Source organism: Scophthalmus maximus, chromosome 7 (genome assembly GCF_022379125.1).
Source record: "Scophthalmus maximus strain ysfricsl-2021 chromosome 7, ASM2237912v1, whole genome shotgun sequence".
In the NCBI taxonomy this organism is placed as follows: Eukaryota; Metazoa; Chordata; class Actinopteri; order Pleuronectiformes; family Scophthalmidae; genus Scophthalmus; species Scophthalmus maximus.
In genome coordinates this window covers 16,018,796-16,035,842 of record NC_061521.1, presented here as the reverse complement: position 1 = coordinate 16,035,842, position 17,047 = coordinate 16,018,796, and the positions used below count along the sequence as shown (strand labels likewise).

The 17,047-nt window shown below is 41.8% G+C and overlaps 3 protein-coding genes across 3 annotated transcripts; 2 read left to right on the top strand and 1 right to left on the bottom strand.

Moving 5' to 3' along the window:
* Positions 1–321: 321 nt before the first annotated feature.
* gtf3c6 (general transcription factor IIIC, polypeptide 6, alpha) lies at positions 322–2,944 on the top strand. Its single transcript, XM_035641848.2, has 6 exons — positions 322–486; positions 855–935; positions 1,062–1,125; positions 1,423–1,467; positions 1,580–1,687; positions 1,918–2,944. Exons 1-6 carry the CDS (start codon positions 463–465, stop codon positions 1,977–1,979), a joined length of 384 nt encoding a protein of 127 aa, XP_035497741.2. The 5' UTR covers positions 322–462; the 3' UTR covers positions 1,980–2,944.
* Positions 2,945–3,097: 153 nt separating this feature from the next.
* Positions 3,098–7,495, top strand: calub (calumenin b). The gene is made up of 7 exons (XM_035641846.2): positions 3,098–3,252; positions 4,235–4,477; positions 4,649–4,842; positions 4,944–5,110; positions 5,221–5,281; positions 5,498–5,697; positions 6,203–7,495. Exons 2-7 carry the CDS (start codon positions 4,257–4,259, stop codon positions 6,305–6,307), a joined length of 948 nt encoding a protein of 315 aa, XP_035497739.1. The 5' UTR covers positions 3,098–3,252; positions 4,235–4,256; the 3' UTR covers positions 6,308–7,495.
* A 739-nt stretch (positions 7,496–8,234) lies between these two features.
* Positions 8,235–15,849, bottom strand: LOC118314990 (protocadherin-11 X-linked). The gene is made up of 16 exons (XM_035641844.2): positions 15,624–15,849; positions 14,849–14,957; positions 14,530–14,744; positions 13,615–13,671; positions 13,420–13,512; positions 13,229–13,315; positions 13,015–13,125; positions 12,641–12,811; positions 12,271–12,361; positions 12,078–12,184; positions 11,775–11,975; positions 11,529–11,660; positions 10,830–10,908; positions 10,546–10,736; positions 10,430–10,450; positions 8,235–9,660 (listed from the first exon to the last, which is right to left on the bottom strand). The coding sequence occupies exons 2-16, from the start codon at positions 14,919–14,921 to the stop codon at positions 8,662–8,664; spliced, it is 2,628 nt and encodes an 875-aa protein (XP_035497737.2). The 5' UTR covers positions 14,922–14,957; positions 15,624–15,849; the 3' UTR covers positions 8,235–8,661.
* Between the last annotated feature and the right edge of the window lie 1,198 nt (positions 15,850–17,047).

Sequence of the window (17,047 nt, the reverse complement as noted above, 5' to 3'; positions counted from 1 at the left end):
CCTTTTGTTTTGTTTTTTGCCTCTGCCGTTAACAGATTAATTTCCCCTTGGGGATGAACAAAGTATATCGTCTCATTTCATCTCATCTCATCTCATCACTCCGGTAATGGCCATAAACATTAATAACATTGATGTAAGATGTAGATGAGTGTCCCCACAGGTAGACGGTATTTAGATCCAGTCACAGACAGACAGACAGACAAACAGATTCGGCTCAGCTGCAAAACATGCCTGTATTACTGAGCAACAGCGCCCCTTGATGGTCTGGACCTGTAACTGAAAACAGACGAGGCTAAAAAAAACGTCTATGTATGGGCCCTCTCGGGCACCGTACATTCGCGGAAGTCATCGGAACCATCACATAGGAAGATATTTTTGCGGCAGTTTTCTCTGGATAATATTTCCACGAGTTCCTCTTTTAATTAAACTGTCTCTTCGTCTCTTTATTCCAGGTCCTCGATCATGGAAGATGAATGGGAAGAGGAGGTATGTAATGAAAATATATATACTGGATAACACGAGCAACACGAGCTTCATGTTGCTAACTCGTTAGCTGCGGATTAGAAGAGACTTGACAACTAGTTTAAATCTCAGCATTTGTGGATTTATTGACTTCAACAGACGTGATGGGGCTTTTGATTTTAGCCAGAGTGTGTGAGTGAAGCACACAGTTAATTCATTCGCGTTCTATATAAATATTGTGTCAAACCCCTGTAAGTGTTGTGACGCTTTTTATTTGTTTCTCTTCTATCTGCTCTTTCACCTGGTGCAAAATCAAAATTGTTTGATGCATTTTTGCACCTTGTGTGTGTGTGTGTGTGTGTGTGTGTGTGTGTGTGTGTGTGTGTGTTTAGGAACAACTTGTTGTGGTGGAGCTCTCCGGTATAATCAATAACGACTTCCTGTCGAAGTGTCGGGGCACATGCAAGATACTGGTGAGTTGTGTCAGGGGGATGAAAGGGAAGAAGCTGAACCACTGTGCATGAAAATGAGACAGACGTTCCTTCCAGCCTCTAGTTGCAGATTCACTGGTTTAGTTTTTTTACCATTTGTGTTTCAAGGATATTGACAGCGAGAAGCCCATGATGCAGTTCGGACAGTATGTGTTTGCAGGAGAATATGAAGGTAAGAATTAACCTTAAAAAAAATACACACATATAGTCCACATGCTCCTCTTTGCCCTTTTCTTGAAGCAGGTTGTTTTGTTGAAAACACGTCACTTTACACAAGCTCAAAAGAATCTCTAACCTGAACTGCAGATTTATGATTGACTGCCATGGTTTCAGTAATATGGAAATAGACAGATATTATCAATTAAAATGTACATACAGATAAAAAAATCAAATTGTGCCGACAATATTTGCCATAACTGAAAGCCTCCATGAAGTCCTGAATACATTTTTTAATTCTATCTTTTGAAAGACTCATTGGGAACTTGTGTGCTGTTCGAGGAGGGACCAAAGAAAGGTAAGGCTCTGCTCTGAGCATGTACTGTGTTATTTGCAGAGTTTCAGTTAGTTAGTTTTTTGTGTGTTTTTGTCTCTCTTATTTTCTTCTTCCTTTTGACATATGTGTGCAGGACAGGCAGACACCGGTCCAGAGCTCAAGTACATGTGCCACACTGTGAAGAAGCTGATGATGCAACGAATCTTCCTCATTGAAAAAAAAGAGGGTGAAACCAGCACAGGTCAGCCAGAAAAGCTAGACTCATCACGGTGCAAAATCTGATGTGATCACTTTCTCAAAGTTCGCTTTTCACGAACTTTGAGAAAGTGAAAAGCGCTATACAAATATTATGTATTATTATAAACAACATAGTAATATCGCTATTGTGTTTGGGGCAACTGCTTTAATTTAATGCTGCCTTTTTTATCTACAGCTTGTCAAAGAATCAGCTTTTTGTCTTTTTTTATTTAGTCCCAGCAGGAAGTGGTGAACAGAAGGACACAACCTGTCGGTCCCACCAAGAAAAAAAATGACAACCACCTGGCTGAGACAGAAGAGATGGACAACACAGATTTGGTGGAATCAGCAGGAGGTCAAGAGGTAGAGGCTTCGCAGCATTAGGACCTTGCTATGCGCCCATACAAACACCAGCATTTGTGAGGCTGTGCGTGACTCCTACAAAGACAGTTGGATTTACAGTTGATCTGTAACAAGGAGACGTTATACTGTAAGTCTTGTACAATGTTTCACATTACTTCCAGAAAAATATATACTACCTCATCTTCACTGAGCCTCAGAAACAGGATAATTTTATCTACCACACACCATAAAAATGACAAAATGGTATTCCATCAGGTAAATCCATTTCTTTCAGATCTAGGGGTCTTGGGACTGGACAGTTACAGAACTGTGATCGAAAGCCTCAGCTTGGTCGTAGGAAGTGCTGTCCATTGTGTCTTTATTTTACATTTGTAGTAAACTCAATTTAGGCCTTTTGTCTGGACAAAAATGTAGTAAATTTCACTGGGTATGTTTTCCTGTTTTAGATGTTAGATGCATAGTAAGTAATGAGTTGTAGTTGCAGCTCTAGACAGAAATCTGCTGGAACTGCAATCAGATTTCTGATGTGCTCTACACATTTGAATAGAGATGTGCTCTACACATTTGAATAAATGAGAGGGCAACTTGACTTAAGAATATGAAAAATATTCTCTGATGTGTAATAAATTGATTTCAAGTGATGGATTTATAGCGTTCACCCCAAAATAATCAATGTTGTTTTATTTCTTATTTAAGTAAATTGGGCTCATTAAATCCTTTAAAAAAAAATGTATTCAGTGTTTTTTTTTTCTTTCATTGTTATTGTTTTGTTTATGTTGGTGCATTGTTTTGCATTGAGCATTTGTTTAGTATGGAAATGTTTGTCAGCCAGACACTTTTACCTTTTCATTTTTTTTAAGAACTGTAAATGAATTAAATAAATAACTCTGCTGCTGCACTTTATTGCGTTTATTATTACTATAATGAGAAGGGTAAAGTACCGTTTTGGGGACGTTAACTGTGCAGCTTGTTATTTAGGGTAAGATTTTTCAATGAACGGGGTTTTGTTGACTTTGAGGACGTGGCGGTTCTCGGCCAATCCAATCACCGATGTTCCCCTGAAGTGGACGAATCGGCGTGCGACATCGCACTCGCCTTCCCGCAGCCTGATTGGCCGGTTGGCCTTTTAGCGCAGGAAGTGCATGGGTGTGTTTCCGACTAGGGGAGAGTCAGAACTTGAGACGACGAACTTCCCTGAAGACACCGGTGAGTTGTCCTGCTAAATTTTTTGTTTAAATATATTTTTAAAAAACCGACTACGACATTTCTCTGCTACAGGTCGTGTTTAAAAAGACACGACGAGGTCCACGTTAGTCGCCCGTTTATCCTCACGAGACGAGCGGCTCAAACAAATGGTATGCTAGGTTAGCTGCTGTAGTAAGTCTCTAACCTTGGGCTTTGGGCTGTAACGGAGCTCATTGGAAACAAACTTTTTACAACTCTTTCTTCTCACTCGTGATTAAAAAAAAGACCCTGTCGAGATTTAAGGTGTCGAGATGCACCGACTGTGATCACAGCTGAAGCAGCGACGGCAGCGGCCGGTGAACGGGCTTTTAGTAAGCGGACAGAAACATGCTACTCAGAAACAGTTGTTTCCCCTGGATACAGATTAATGTATTTCCTGCTGGTGTATTGGCAACAACGTCACAATGTGTTTTGATTAAAAACGGCTGCTGGCAGGTGGTGTCTGGATATTTTCTGCCGTAGTGTATGAGTCATTGTTTCCGCCCTGATTTATCTATTTTAGTCAAATGTGTGTTTTCAATGTGCCAGTTTATTGGTTTCACCAAAGTCAAACCTGTGAAGTCTTAATACATCAGGCCGGTAACAAAACATCTTCACGGAGGTTTCAAGTTTTCATAGGAAAAAGTTGTCTGCTGTAGTTTGTGGTGAATTGAATTGTATATTGGTGCTGTGTTTGTTTTTTTACACCTCATTTGTATCAGAATTTTATATGAAAAAAAATCATCCCAGTAAAACACAAGATAATTCAACAGTTCAACCGAGCAACTTACCTCACAGCCCAAGTATTTGCTGGCACTTTGAGTCATACACTTCTAAACTACCGTGTGCACAGTTGAGTAGCCCCAAGTTAAAAGCTATGAGACTGTCAACATTAACATTAACCATCGCCTTTTGGTCTTCAAAAAAAATAATTTAATAATATTTTTTTTTACTTCTGGTCCAGACGGTGTTCCAACATACACACAATGGAGCTGCGGCCACTTGTCATGTGCTTTGCTCTCTGTGTGGTCTATGCCACCAGCAAACCAACAGAGAAGAAGGAACGTGTTCACCACGACGATCCCCTCAGTAACCGGGAGCACGACGATGCCGAGAACTTTGACTATGATCACGAAGCGTTTCTGGGACAGGAGGAGGCCAAGACCTTTGACCAGCTCACACCAGAGGAGAGCAAGGAGAGGCTTGGGTAATTACACGCCAGGCGGACTGTACGGACTTTCTGTACAGCCATTCATATATCATAGTTTTTGCATATGTGGTAATGAACTTGTTTTACCTCAGGGAGCAGTAAAGTATGTCTCAGGTGACACCGCTCAATGTGACATAAGAGTTTGCCAAACTTCTCATTTATCTGCAGCATGTTGGTTGAACGCATTGATGAGGATAAAGATGGCTTTGTGACGGCAGAGGAGATGAAGAGGTGGATCAAACACGCGCAGAAGAGGTGGATCTATGATGATGTGGATCGACAGTGGAAGAGTCACGACCTCAACGCGGACGAAGTGGTGTCCTGGGAGGAGTATAAGAACGCCACATACGGATACATTCTCGGTAAGGCTGCAGATATTTTTTCATTTCTTATTATTAGCTGAAAAATGTTTCCAAACTTGCACACGCGTCCACTATACAAAGCTGTGACCTCTGACTTGCAGATGACCCCGACCCCGACGATGGATTCAGCTACAGGCAGATGATGGCTCGCGATGAGAGAAGATTTAAAATGGCCAACCAAGACAATGACATGAAAGCCAACAAGGAGGAGTTCACGGCCTTTCTTCACCCCGAGGAGTACGACCACATGAAAGACATTGTAGTGCTGGTGAGTCATAAACACACAACCACACTCGGACACAGGTGTTAAATGAAGACACTAACACTGTATCTTTTACATCCTTTTCCACTGACCCCTGTTCCCTTTCTACTCTGTAGGAAACCATGGAAGACATCGACAAGAATGGAGATGGTTTGATTGATCTGGACGAGTACATAGGTGAGTTATTTTAGCCCACTGTCTAATGAGCATCATCAGTTTTTGACACATGATTTTAGGTTATTACTGGTGCCAAACCAAGACAGATAAAAATACAAGGTTTAAAAGTACAATAAATGGTTATCCTTAGTAAATGTTTGAAGAAGTGTGTGCAGCAAGTAGAAAGAAGCAGCTATGTCTTACTCTGCCTTCTCCTCTCTTTTTTTTCTCCTCTAGGTGACATGTACAATCAGGAGGGAGACGCTTCAGAACCAGAGTGGGTGAAGACGGAGCGGGAGCAGTTTACTGAATTCAGAGACAAAAACAAAGACGGAAAAATGGACAAGGAGGAGACGAGAGACTGGATCCTGCCAAATGACTACGACCACGCTGAGGCAGAGGCTAAACATCTGGTCTATGAGTCGGACACGGACAAAGTATGTTCAGTGAAGTTTCAAAAACGTTTTCAAAATTCAACATGCATCTATGAATTTTACTCTGCTTGTCTGAAAGTTAATGTTAGTTTTCCTGGTTACTACAATGGCAATAATAATGTTAAATAATTAAAGAAGTGTAGAAAGTTATATAAGTTTCATTCAAGACACATTAGACCTCCTGCTTTTTAATCACGTCACTCGTTTCTGTTATGTCCGCAGCTGCTTTAGAGCAAAAGCCATCCAGTGGCACCTCTAGTCTTCCTGTCCCAGACACTGAAAAGCTTTGACTGTGATGCAGAAAGTGTTGGTGTCACTTTAGTTTTGGGTTTAGCTCTAATGCGATATAATAACATTTTATTTTCCATTGACGCAAGTGCAAATCAAGACTTAACAAATAACCAGAGCAACATATAATTACCACATTAGGTATATCCATAACTTGGTAATGTGTGTGTGCCGATAAAAATTGGCAGGATTCTCACGTTTGTTGCTCTCCCTCTGACAGGATGGCCGCCTGACCAAGGCAGAAATCGTGGACAAGTACGACCTGTTCGTAGGCAGCCAGGCTACCGACTTTGGGGAAGCTCTGACTCGACACGACGAGTTCTAAAAATCCACCCGCCTCCAAAGACTTTGTGTTCATCTTGTGTTTGCCACCTCACTCCTCCGACTGTAGATGGGAGTATTTCAAACGAGATGAACTCGCCCTAATCCAACGCCACGAACAATAATTTATTTGATTTCTTGAATGTGTCCCATATCTACACACACTAATATTTTAAGTCATGTGTATATGCTCGGCCAGAGTGGCCTCATGCTTAGCTGTGTGAAACATTGGGTTATATATCGCCAGCATTTGCTCTGCTTCCACCTACGTTCCCTGTCTTGTCTAGGTTAGGCGAAGAACAAACAGTGTTAGATGACACTTTATTTTGTTTGAAATCATGTTGTTGTTTTTTTATGAAATAGCCATGTTTTTTTATGAAACTTGTCAGGACAAAACGTTTATGCTTGCAGTATACAGAATAGTTGGTCATAAAATTTTTCTGAAGAGTAAAACTTTATTTGTAGCGATTTCAATTTGTCCTAACTCCTCCTTCGAATCACGTAATAAGACCCAGTCTTCAGAATGTTAGTTACAGATTCATTTGAACTTTACTGATCATTCCTTGTGTAGTACAGGATGTTTGGAACAAAAAGTAAATGTTAAATTCCAGTGACAATGAAGATTATTCGGATTGGTGCAATACAGAATCATGAGTGGGACCATGCTGTTTGCTATACTGGTCCCCACTGGCATCCATTTTGACACGAGCAGTGGGTCCTGCATACAGGCTGGTTGTGCTGTTGAAGGAATCCAGATGACTGGACTGATGGATGCTTCGTCCTCGAAGCTGCCTCAATTGTGTGTGCGTGTGAATCTATGTGTACATAGTATTCCTGATGACTGACTGACTTCCCCTGTTCTTTGAGGCTACTAACTCATTTGTGTGCCAAGCTAAAATCTGTCTGTTTTTTTCGCAAGCAGTTTAAAAACACTTCTTTCCCACCCTTAGATACGTTTGTTATTCTTGTATTATCACAACCCTTCACCGCCATTTATAACCACTGTTGATACTTTTTATGCTATACTGTAATGTATATGACAATGTTTTTTTACAGGCTCACTGCAGCAACAAGTATTTCACGAGTGACTTGACTGTAAATAGGTTGTTGGTCTGCAAACAGAGCACTCTAACAAGCAGGTCCACTTTTTTTGTGATTGAGAAGAACATCTCAATAAAAACAAATAAAATTGGAGGTTTTTTGTTTTTTGTAATCTTTTGACTTGATGTGCTTCTTGGCAGTTGCTTTTACAGAAGATCTGGTGTTCAAAATACTGTCTGTGCATAACAAATCATTCCAATTCATAGGTAAGGAATCACCTTCAAAACCGTTTTGTTAAAATTTGTCATTGTTGCATTAAAATCCCTCACAGCCATCCAACGCTTTTTTTCTCAGCTTCCTCTTTTAGAAATGCTCGTGTTTCCTGGTTTCCTTCAGGCAGTTGACCCACTGATCTCTAGGCTGTTGTTTTAGACTTGATTCCTCTCACCCATTGCCTTCCAGAGGACACTGTTTCTTAATCTCCCCATAATAAATCAAACATTTTGGATTTGAATCTGCAAAGTGTCACAACTGAATACATATATCATGCATGTGGTCTATTTTCAAGGCATGCCACTGTTCTTATAACACAAGTGTCATAACACAATGTCAAGCAACTGAAGATCAGAGCTTTCTTTCACCCATTATCTTCTTGTCTTATGTGTAAGACATTAATTATCTTGTTTTTTCAACATACGTAGATAAAGTTTTACCAACCTGCATGCAGCTCTCCTTTAGCTTCAGACAAGCAGTCATCCTTATTCACCACCACAACTCATTTGCAAAAGGTAAACTCTTTTCTAACCATCTAGCTACTTGTATTTGTGCTATTGTTACAGTGGGGGGAATTTGCTGTATTGTAAAAAAAAAAAAGTCTCAAAATATATGCATAGTAATTTTTATTGAAAATGTTGGTTTTTGTGCATTCAAGGTCACTCGTATACTGTACCTGTCAGCTAGGCTAAACATGTGATATGGATGTAGCAGAAGTGTGCATTGTAATTGGTTAACATTTACGTGAGTTAAGTTTCTACAATCAGTCCAGTGTGTGTGTTCGAACATATGCGTGTCTTTCTAATGTGGCATCTCAGTTGCAACTAAAGCACAGCAGAATCATCTTTGACGTTTTTTTTTCGTGTCCCCTGTCCTCTGTCTGTCATCCATCTACGCTGTACATCCTCCACACATTGTGTTCTGCCCCATCAGACTCAGTCCCTGTCATGTTTTTTTATTCAGGAGTTGTACATGTGCACATATAGGCAACTGGACTTGCTTGTGTTTCATGAACATGTTTCACCTCCAGTCCACCAGGCCTCTTCAGTTCTTATTAAATGTGATAAAATAAGGGTTGCATCGAGCCATCACTCTCAGCAACTCTTCTTCGTCCGACTCTAACTCATCGTCATCCTCACTGTTCTTGTCTGCCTCTTCCTCTCCCAGAAAGCCATCCTCATCCCCCGTCCCGCGGCCGTCCTGGGTGTTTCCTGAGTTCGCGGAGGCCCCTCTGGCCTGAGATGGACTGCCAGCATCTGCACCTGAGTGCTCTGGTTGGTCTATTTGGTCCAGTGATGTGGACGGTTGGTCTTCCTCTGTGTTTAGAGTCATAGATGTTAGCTCTGGTGTCACTGGAGGTGTATCAAGAGGTGAAGAATCTATATGTACCAGCTTGGCTTTTAGAGGCGCCTGCTCTGGGGTCGTTGGGGGTGTGCTCGTCTGCTTGGGGTGGGAGGAGGACAGTAAAGGTGAATATGGGGGCGTCTTCACACGAGGTTTGCGGAAGGGCTTGTCTATTTCTGCTGCAGTGATTCGGTTGTGACCAAGTGGAGCACAGGTTTGAGAGGAGGGGCTGGTTACAGGGTCGGCAGTGTCATCATTGGCGGTTGTTGGCAAAGTTTGTGGATCAGGACTCGTGACATGTGTTACCAGGCTAGGGCTGGTGTGCGGTAATGCCTCAGACGGTTCCAAGGGTGAAGCGGGTGGTGAGTCAAGGTTTTCTTCGGGTTGCACAGAATCTTTAGCCATGTCTGTAGGGTTCACATCCACCGGAGCTGGGTGAAAGATGGATGAACTGCTGGAGCTTTTGGTTGGTGTAGAAACTTTTTTATCCTCAGGGCTGCAGACACTTTCAGCCGGGATGAAGCTGGTGTCGGGTGCAGCAGTCGTTGTAGGTGGAACAGGTCCTCGGTAAGAGGGGAGGTCTTGGAGGGTGTACATACCAGGTTTGTCGGGGAAGCTGAAGGAAGGATTGCAGGTTCCATTATCTGCATTGTTAGAGGGAACTTCATCCATGTGCGGCATGGCACTGCGGTGACTCACCTGAGGAGTGACCACACAGTCATGAGGTCAATATTTGGGGAGGAAATTGTGTATAAACAACATGTGAAAACGTAATAATCACAAAACAAGTCTAAATGCCAATGTCATCATTCTAATGTGTGCAGTGACAATGCCTACATGCTGATGTTTAGCAGGTTTAATGTTTAATTTACTGTGTTTGTATGCTTACATTTGCTAATCAGTTATTTGATGCCAGGCATTTCATCATGAACCAAAGAATCGGACAAACACAAATTTTTAACCTGATGATGGTGCTAGAGGAAGAGTCAGGAAATCACCAAAGTCTCTCCAGCCATTATTGGTCTTGACATTGTATTCAAAGTCTTAAACCTCAAGTCATGGTGGCGCTAACAATCAGGGATCAAAGTCATTTCAATACATCATCTGGAAACCATAAAACAAAATCTAGTGACAATTAATCTGATATTCACCATTCGAGGAATTTTGGTAACATGACAAAATAATAATATTCATAATCATAACTGTATTGCAACCTTGAGCGTCAATGTGTTAGTGAAATAGATGAATGAATGTCTAAGTGAATGGATTATTGAGTGAGTGTGCTACTTTCCAGGTTTACGAATACCTTAAATCTTCAAATATAGACTATTTTTTTAATCGTTAACTAGCAATTAGGGTCATTCACCTCCATTACATCACTTAATCAAATTAATAGTCAAGATAACTATTCTATACTAAAATGAATCAGAGTGAGAAACAAAATGACAGGAGAAAATGTATTACTCACCAGATGGAAACACCGTAAACTCTGTGGAAATATACACAGTAAGTCATATTTCAGGACGTGTTTACAGACAAACCCAAATGAATATGAATGTAGATGACAGTCATAAATGATCTCACCACATTGGGGTGTTTTCCCTGAGCCACACATCCTCTCTCCAGTGGGTCCCTCTTTCCTTTGTGTTTCCTCTTCAGCCACATGACCAGAGACAAGATGCATCCGAGCACGGTCATGAATACCACACTCAGGAAGAACGCTTTTCCCACAGTGCAGCCTGTCAGGCGGTCATTTCCCAGTGCACTTAGGGGAACTGCCGTGCACACAGACAGACGTACAGAGCTTCAGTTTGTGGGCTCGTCAGTATTCAGTTAGTGTATTTGAGCTTCTGGGTGTGCATCCTTACTTGATTGTCCTTCAGTTAACACCTCAATCATTACGGTAGTAAAGGCGGCATCGCCGGATTCTTGGTCTCTCGCCTTTACCTGCAAAGTATTTTAACTGTTTGTCACAACCTCGTCTTTTTTGTCCTTATTCATTGTGAGATTTTGATGAAAGAGGCTGTGCAATACAGTGAACTGGCAACTAGCAGTATATGCAGTAAATATTGAATAAAACAATGTTTTGGTTGCATTTAATATCTAGTCAGCCTTGTATTTGGTAAGTTAAGGACATACTGGTCATTTCTAACATTTTCGCCAATTATTTTCCCAACCAGATCACAAGATTTTTTCATTTCCAACCCTGAAGTTCCACTTGAATGGAAACAATGAAACTTTATTTAATGGTTTTCTTATTTTATTTTGTATTATTATCATTGTTGCATTTGCCTAATTATACCAAAAATCTTGTTAAGCATGTCAAAAATACTGTGTATTGGGTGTTGTTGTTTTTTTGCTTTTAACAATATGATAAACCTAATGATGGATTCATCATTAGGTTTATCATATTGATAAACCATCTCAATTGGCTTTCATTAATGCATTGTAGGAAAAAACTATCTCAATACTTTCAGAATTTAAAAGAAAAAAAGGCTGCATGTAAAGCTAACATAGCCTAAATCTTAAATAATTTGTAGTTACTTATGTGTGTAATTGAAGCTCACCTCAAGAATGTGTTTCTGTTTTGGTTTGAGTTGATTGGTTCTGGCAATCAGAAGGCCCTCCTGCGTGAGTTGGTAGATGTCTGTGTGATTGGATGTACAGTTGAAGGTGAAGTAGATCAGGGGGTTGTAGCCCTGTAAGTTTGTGGAGAAAATGAGGTGATGGGAGACAGACAACAAAAAAAACTAAAACAGAGCGACGCAGCGATTGTTTTTGTCCAGTTATTGTGTGAATGTAGCCACGCATACCATCTCAAAGTCCTGGTCTTGTACATGTAACATCAATACTTTGCCGCCATAGGTATCGACCAGAGATGCGGGGCTCTTTCCAGCAGTTACAAAGCCGTGATATTCAGCTTTGTCGAATGCTGGATAAAAGTGGTTCACTGCCAGAATTCGGACCAGCACTGTAGCAACGGAGTACTTCCTGGGGTCATTGTCCTGGTATGCCTGGGTGAGAGACACAAAGAGAGCAGGGAGGATAGTATTGGAGACTAAGAAAGAAAAGTTGGAATCTTTTAACCCTATTAACATAGAACATGTGAGTCCTACCATGACCTGAAGATGCAGCGTTGGAGTTGTAAGTCTGTCTGTCACCCCCCGAGTCAGTTTCATCTCCCCTGTCACTCTATCCATCAGGAAACGGCCTTCGTTGTCTCCTAGCGAGCGCACAAACCCGGTTTAAGATGCACAAATGGAAGCACAATAGATTTTAAATAGAGAATTTGATCTGTGTGTGTGTTACCCGAGAGAATGGCATAACTGAGTGGAGTGCTGAGTCCACTGTCTCCATCCACTGCATAAATGGGACCAGGAGAGAAGTCCAGCACAATGTCCTGCAGCATAACACAAATCAGAACCTCAAAACCCTCCACCTCATTCTAACAGATAAATGTCAAGACAGTAGCCTGAGAAGCCTGGATCTTGCAGCTGAGCTTTAGTCTTGGTGGATATTGAACTTGTCAACCTTGTCTCAGAGTGTTTTCGGAGTCAGATTTGGATCTTGTGCAATGTGCACAAAGTGTGAATGCTAAAACACAGGAGCGCTGGATACTGGATATTATATGGACATCCTACAGTATATAAAACGATATACATGCAGTTTAGCCACTGACCTCCTCCCCCTCAGTGACATTGACTGTGTACACAGGGCTGGTGCAGATGTGACTGGTCTCGTCTCGGAAAAGCAGCGTGCAAGGCAAGAACTGTGGGTAATGGTCATCTCCGTCCAGGATGGTGATGTTGATGCTGGTGCTGGTGTTGAAGTGCTCTGCAGTGCTCATTTCCTGAGATCATGACAAGTCAGGTTATCTCAAGAGAAACGTATGGATGCATGAACTGATGTATGGTTCATCTTTTGTAGTAGTAATTGTCAGGGGCATCGGGGGAATTTCGAATGTTGACTTTGGGATGGATGATAGAAGTGTAGAGAGGAACTTAGTTACTTTGATGAATGTATGTCAAAAAAAATCAAATGTACGTAGCATACCGAGGCATGGATGGTTACAGTAAGCAGAGGTTTAGCCTCATAGTCCAGAGGCTTGGACAGGATCACTTCTCCACTGTTTGGGAGATCAATCTTAAAGTAATCTGCATCGGGCTGCAGAAAACACACACACACACACAAACATAAACAGTAATGCAGCGATTGTGTGTGCAGCATGTGCTCTGTCTTGTTGTGAGTTTGAATGTGTAAAACTCACTGATGTCAGGTCGATGGAGTAAATGATCATGTCGTTGTCTGCATCCACGGCCTGGACAGTAAAGATCACAGTGTCTACTGGCGTCAGCTGGAAATCACACACACATGCAGGCAGGCGGAAAACTCAGTAGGAGTTGAATCTTGTATTTTTTTGCCTATATTTTCAGACACGTTTTTGTGAAAGTGTCATACCTCACTGATAATAAGAGACTGGGTGGAGTTTTCTGCAAACACAGGCGAGTTATCATTCTCATTGAGTATCTCCACCATGACCCTGTACACACTCTACAACAACAGCAAATACAAATTTAATTTTGTTTTAAACATGTAAAACAAAATTGATGTTACACTGAAGAATTGTGAGTTAGATGTTGGGACAAAGTGTACCTGAAGAGTGTCCTCCTCATAACATGACAGCTCAGCCATGAGGACAGGACCCTGGGCCTGAGAGAGGAAAACAGAGAGACCGCACCAGGTGAGATAAAGTTATGATGAATTAATACAATGGAGATCTATAGTTGGACAGTTGAAACTGAGTCATTAAAATCAAGATAGCCAAATATTTAAGGATGGCCTAGTGTCAAGGCACTCTAAATTTTTAAGGTTTAATTTCATCCTAAAAGCAAATAAAATTGAATTATTTAAAAAAAAAAGTATAAAATCAAGCCATGTTTCATTAACTTGGATTTTTTACTCTGTACCTGGATTTTACCTCACCTAATGTCAATGTGTCATGTGAGCACAAATATTATTACGTTTCGGTTTCTTGATGTTTTTATCATGCAAAATTACATATGGTGTACACAATATAAAAACTATTAGGGCACACAACACACTTTATGTGTACTTCTGGTTCTTTAGTTGGAACATTTACATGAACTGATGCTCTCCTGCAGATTGTGCTGAATGAAGTCAATTTTACACATGGAGCTTTGTGTTATTACCGTATACTTGATGAAGGTGTAAAACTGAAACTTGTTGTTCCACATGTTTCTAATCTGCCAATTATTTTTCTTTGTAGGATCGAGTGACAGAAGCAGACAGACTGGGAGACAGGGACAGACAGAGAGAGAGAGAGAGAGAGAGACTCCTAATCTGGTTGGCCCTTTAACAGCTGCCGTGATGTAAGACAGCTGGCTGGGGAGAGGATGACGGTAAGAGATTGTGTTCAGTCCAAGGTTCATTGTCTGATAGTTTGTTCTAAACTTAGATACAACTTCCTCATCACAGCCTCACACTATTACATGCATACAAGCTACAACAGATCAGTGTGCTGACGGGGGTTGTATCCTAAGTTGTTACCTCTCGGTCAAGAGCCTTGTCAGCCGACGTGTTCAACCGGATGTAATTTTCATCCAAGAAGAACCAGTCGGCGTCCTTTCCATGCAGGCTCCAGTGAGCCCCCTCCATTGTGGTGTCAGCCATGAGCTCAGCAACAGCTTCACCAGGAAGGCTGTTTTCTCTGATGGTCGCAAATACATCCTGACCATCCAAACATCCACCCCACCCCGACATTCCTGTGTAAATGTAAACACAGACACGTATGCAAAGGGTTTACAAGCCCATTCACTCTGGCCAAGAACCAAACCTCGTAATAGGATCAAATGTGAGTTGGCTATACCTGTGGCTGTGTGCATACATAGGAGGACCAGCAGTGAGCAGACAAGAGTCTCGGCCTGAAATGGCCGGGCCATTCCTGGGCTCAGCGAGGCCTCAGGAACTAGTGCTGTCTGAGTGAAGAGTGAACAAGAGCAAGGTGCATTAACTAAACAGGTTTCATCTTCCACATTAGGTTAAGGCCTTCTCCTTGTGTACAAATAACACACGCACACTTGGTCCTATAATTCCCTTTAATCCCCTGTTCTTGAGTTTCTGCCTTGCTTTTCTCAGTCTGAGAGAGCAAACCTGCAGAATAGTAGCATACTATCAATCTTCTCTTTATGTGTCTCTGAAATGATTGCTCTTTTGACCTTTATGTGTCAAGCTCTGCAAATCTAGACTGAGCTGTTAAGATTGACAGTACTGCAACCTTCAGAGAGTGATCATGAATCCTTCTAAAAATCAATTTCTAAACTCAAACATATTTCTTGACTACAAAATTAAACTTTACGTACTGTGTAGTTCAAGCAATTCAGCTGTGTCTCTTCACGTCTGTCATGCTCTTGTGAGTCTCACGGTGCAGTGGTGTGTGTGTGTGTGTGTGTGTGTGTGTGTGTGTTTGAGCATGTATTTGAATGTAGAGGAGGAGAATCTGGGGTCATATCCCACTAAAACATTCAACTCTGCAGCTGATGCAAGTTAAATAGAAGTAGAAAATCTCTGTTACAAATTCAACTGAGTCAGTGTTATTTTCAATATGAACGCAGACCGTCTGTAGAGTAGTTCGTCTGACTGACCTGTTGTTGTCAAATCCTCTGCGGCCCGTCCGTCACTCTCCATGTCCTCCTGACTTGTGATGGAGGCAGCATCTCTGATTCTCAAACACAAAACCCAGGAAAGGCACTCAAAAGGCCGCACTGCAGCTTTTAGGGATAGTGACAACAAAAACAACACGATAAATCCACAAATTCACAAACTGAGACACACGCACTGACCCCCTCCCCGCACACATTAAAAAGCAGACAGCAGCTTATGGTGCGTATCCCGGGATAAACGTCAGCTCAGGGGCTAAAGCTCGAGGGTGGGGCTAACCTGGCCAGGGACAGAGACAGGGCCAATCAGATTGGAGATGGCAAGAACCTGATGGTGAAGTCAGAGACCAGGGTCAGATGTGAAGAGATTTGTCTGGAACAAAGACACTTGACCTTCATGAACAGTTTGTCATGCAATCGAAGCTCAACAGTGTCCAGTCCGCTCTCATTGAAGCCACAACTGCTTGTGTACAGAGAATAACAAGAAGGGTCATTTTAGTTTAGCGAGTCATGTCTTTGCAGCTTGTATCAGACTTTAAATACACGTGTATTTCAGAGTATTGTAAAGGTTGGAACTTGTTAAAAGGAGTCTGAGCATGTACTCTGGCAACACAGCTTGCGTCTATATTGGATTCGTTCAATTAGCAATGTGACAACTAATTGGGCCTGACAAGGGATTAGCTATCAAACATCAGTTGCTCGCCTCCTGGAGATTAACCCACATCCATTTACACTCTTGTCCCAGCATGCACAGGCACAGGCACAGGCACAGGCACAGGCACAGGCACAGGCACAGGCACACACACACACACACACACACACACACACACACACACACACACACACACAGACACACTGTGAGTGTGTGTCTCCACATATCTTTAGGGCTCCTGTGATGAAAGAAACCGTCTGGCTCCGTGAGAGATGTTTTGGTTAGTGCAGACATGAGAGTGGTTTCCCCTGTCAGAGAAAAGCAGGGGGGAGCAGCTTCAGTGTTTAAAGAGTAAAAAGTGCCTCGGGGGGAAAAAAGTTGAACACTGCACAGTCTGTGTGCATTCATCAGACTATATAAATGTTTAAAGATGGTATTTCAAGAACTGAGACATTGAGACTGTCATGTTGTTATATTCTCAATATCAGGCTTCACAAAATGGGTAAACAGACCTGCAGTGTTTGTTTTCATTAGATTACATTACATTCATTTTGAATCTTTTTGTTCAAAGCGACTGACTTACAGTCAGGCAGGTAGCATTAATGGCCTTGCCTAAGGGCCCACGCTGGGACCTGGAATCAAACTATGACCTTCTGTACCAAAGTCAGCGGTGTAACCCACTCAGGTATACCAGCTGAAAATATTTGTCTTCTGTTACTGGACATGTCCACTGGATGTCAGCAGAGATGTTGTGAAA

Excerpts from the sequence above, each read along its gene's own strand:
- gtf3c6 (XM_035641848.2), top strand. The coding sequence starts at position 463 with ATGGAAGATGAATGGGAAGAGGAG. Across the intron at positions 487-854 it reads AAGATGAATGGGAAGAGGAG|GAACAACTTGTTGTGGTGGA; the intron begins GTATGTAATGAA and ends GTGTGTGTTTAG. Across the intron at positions 1,688-1,917 it reads AGAGGGTGAAACCAGCACAG|TCCCAGCAGGAAGTGGTGAA; the intron begins GTCAGCCAGAAA and ends TTTTTTATTTAG.
- calub (XM_035641846.2), top strand. The coding sequence starts at position 4,257 with ATGGAGCTGCGGCCACTTGTCATGTGCTTTGCTCTCTGTGTGGTCTAT. Across the intron at positions 5,282-5,497 it reads TGATCTGGACGAGTACATAG|GTGACATGTACAATCAGGAG; the intron begins GTGAGTTATTTT and ends TTTCTCCTCTAG. Across the intron at positions 5,698-6,202 it reads ATGAGTCGGACACGGACAAA|GATGGCCGCCTGACCAAGGC; the intron begins GTATGTTCAGTG and ends TCCCTCTGACAG.
- LOC118314990 (XM_035641844.2), bottom strand. The coding sequence starts at position 14,921 with ATGGCCCGGCCATTTCAGGCCGAGACTCTTGTCTGCTCACTGCTGGTC. Across the intron at positions 13,513-13,614 it reads ATGAGGAGGACACTCTTCAG|AGTGTGTACAGGGTCATGGT; the intron begins GTACACTTTGTC and ends CTGTTGTTGTAG. Across the intron at positions 9,661-10,429 it reads GTTTACGGTGTTTCCATCTG|GTGAGTCACCGCAGTGCCAT; the intron begins GTGAGTAATACA and ends GTCACTCCTCAG.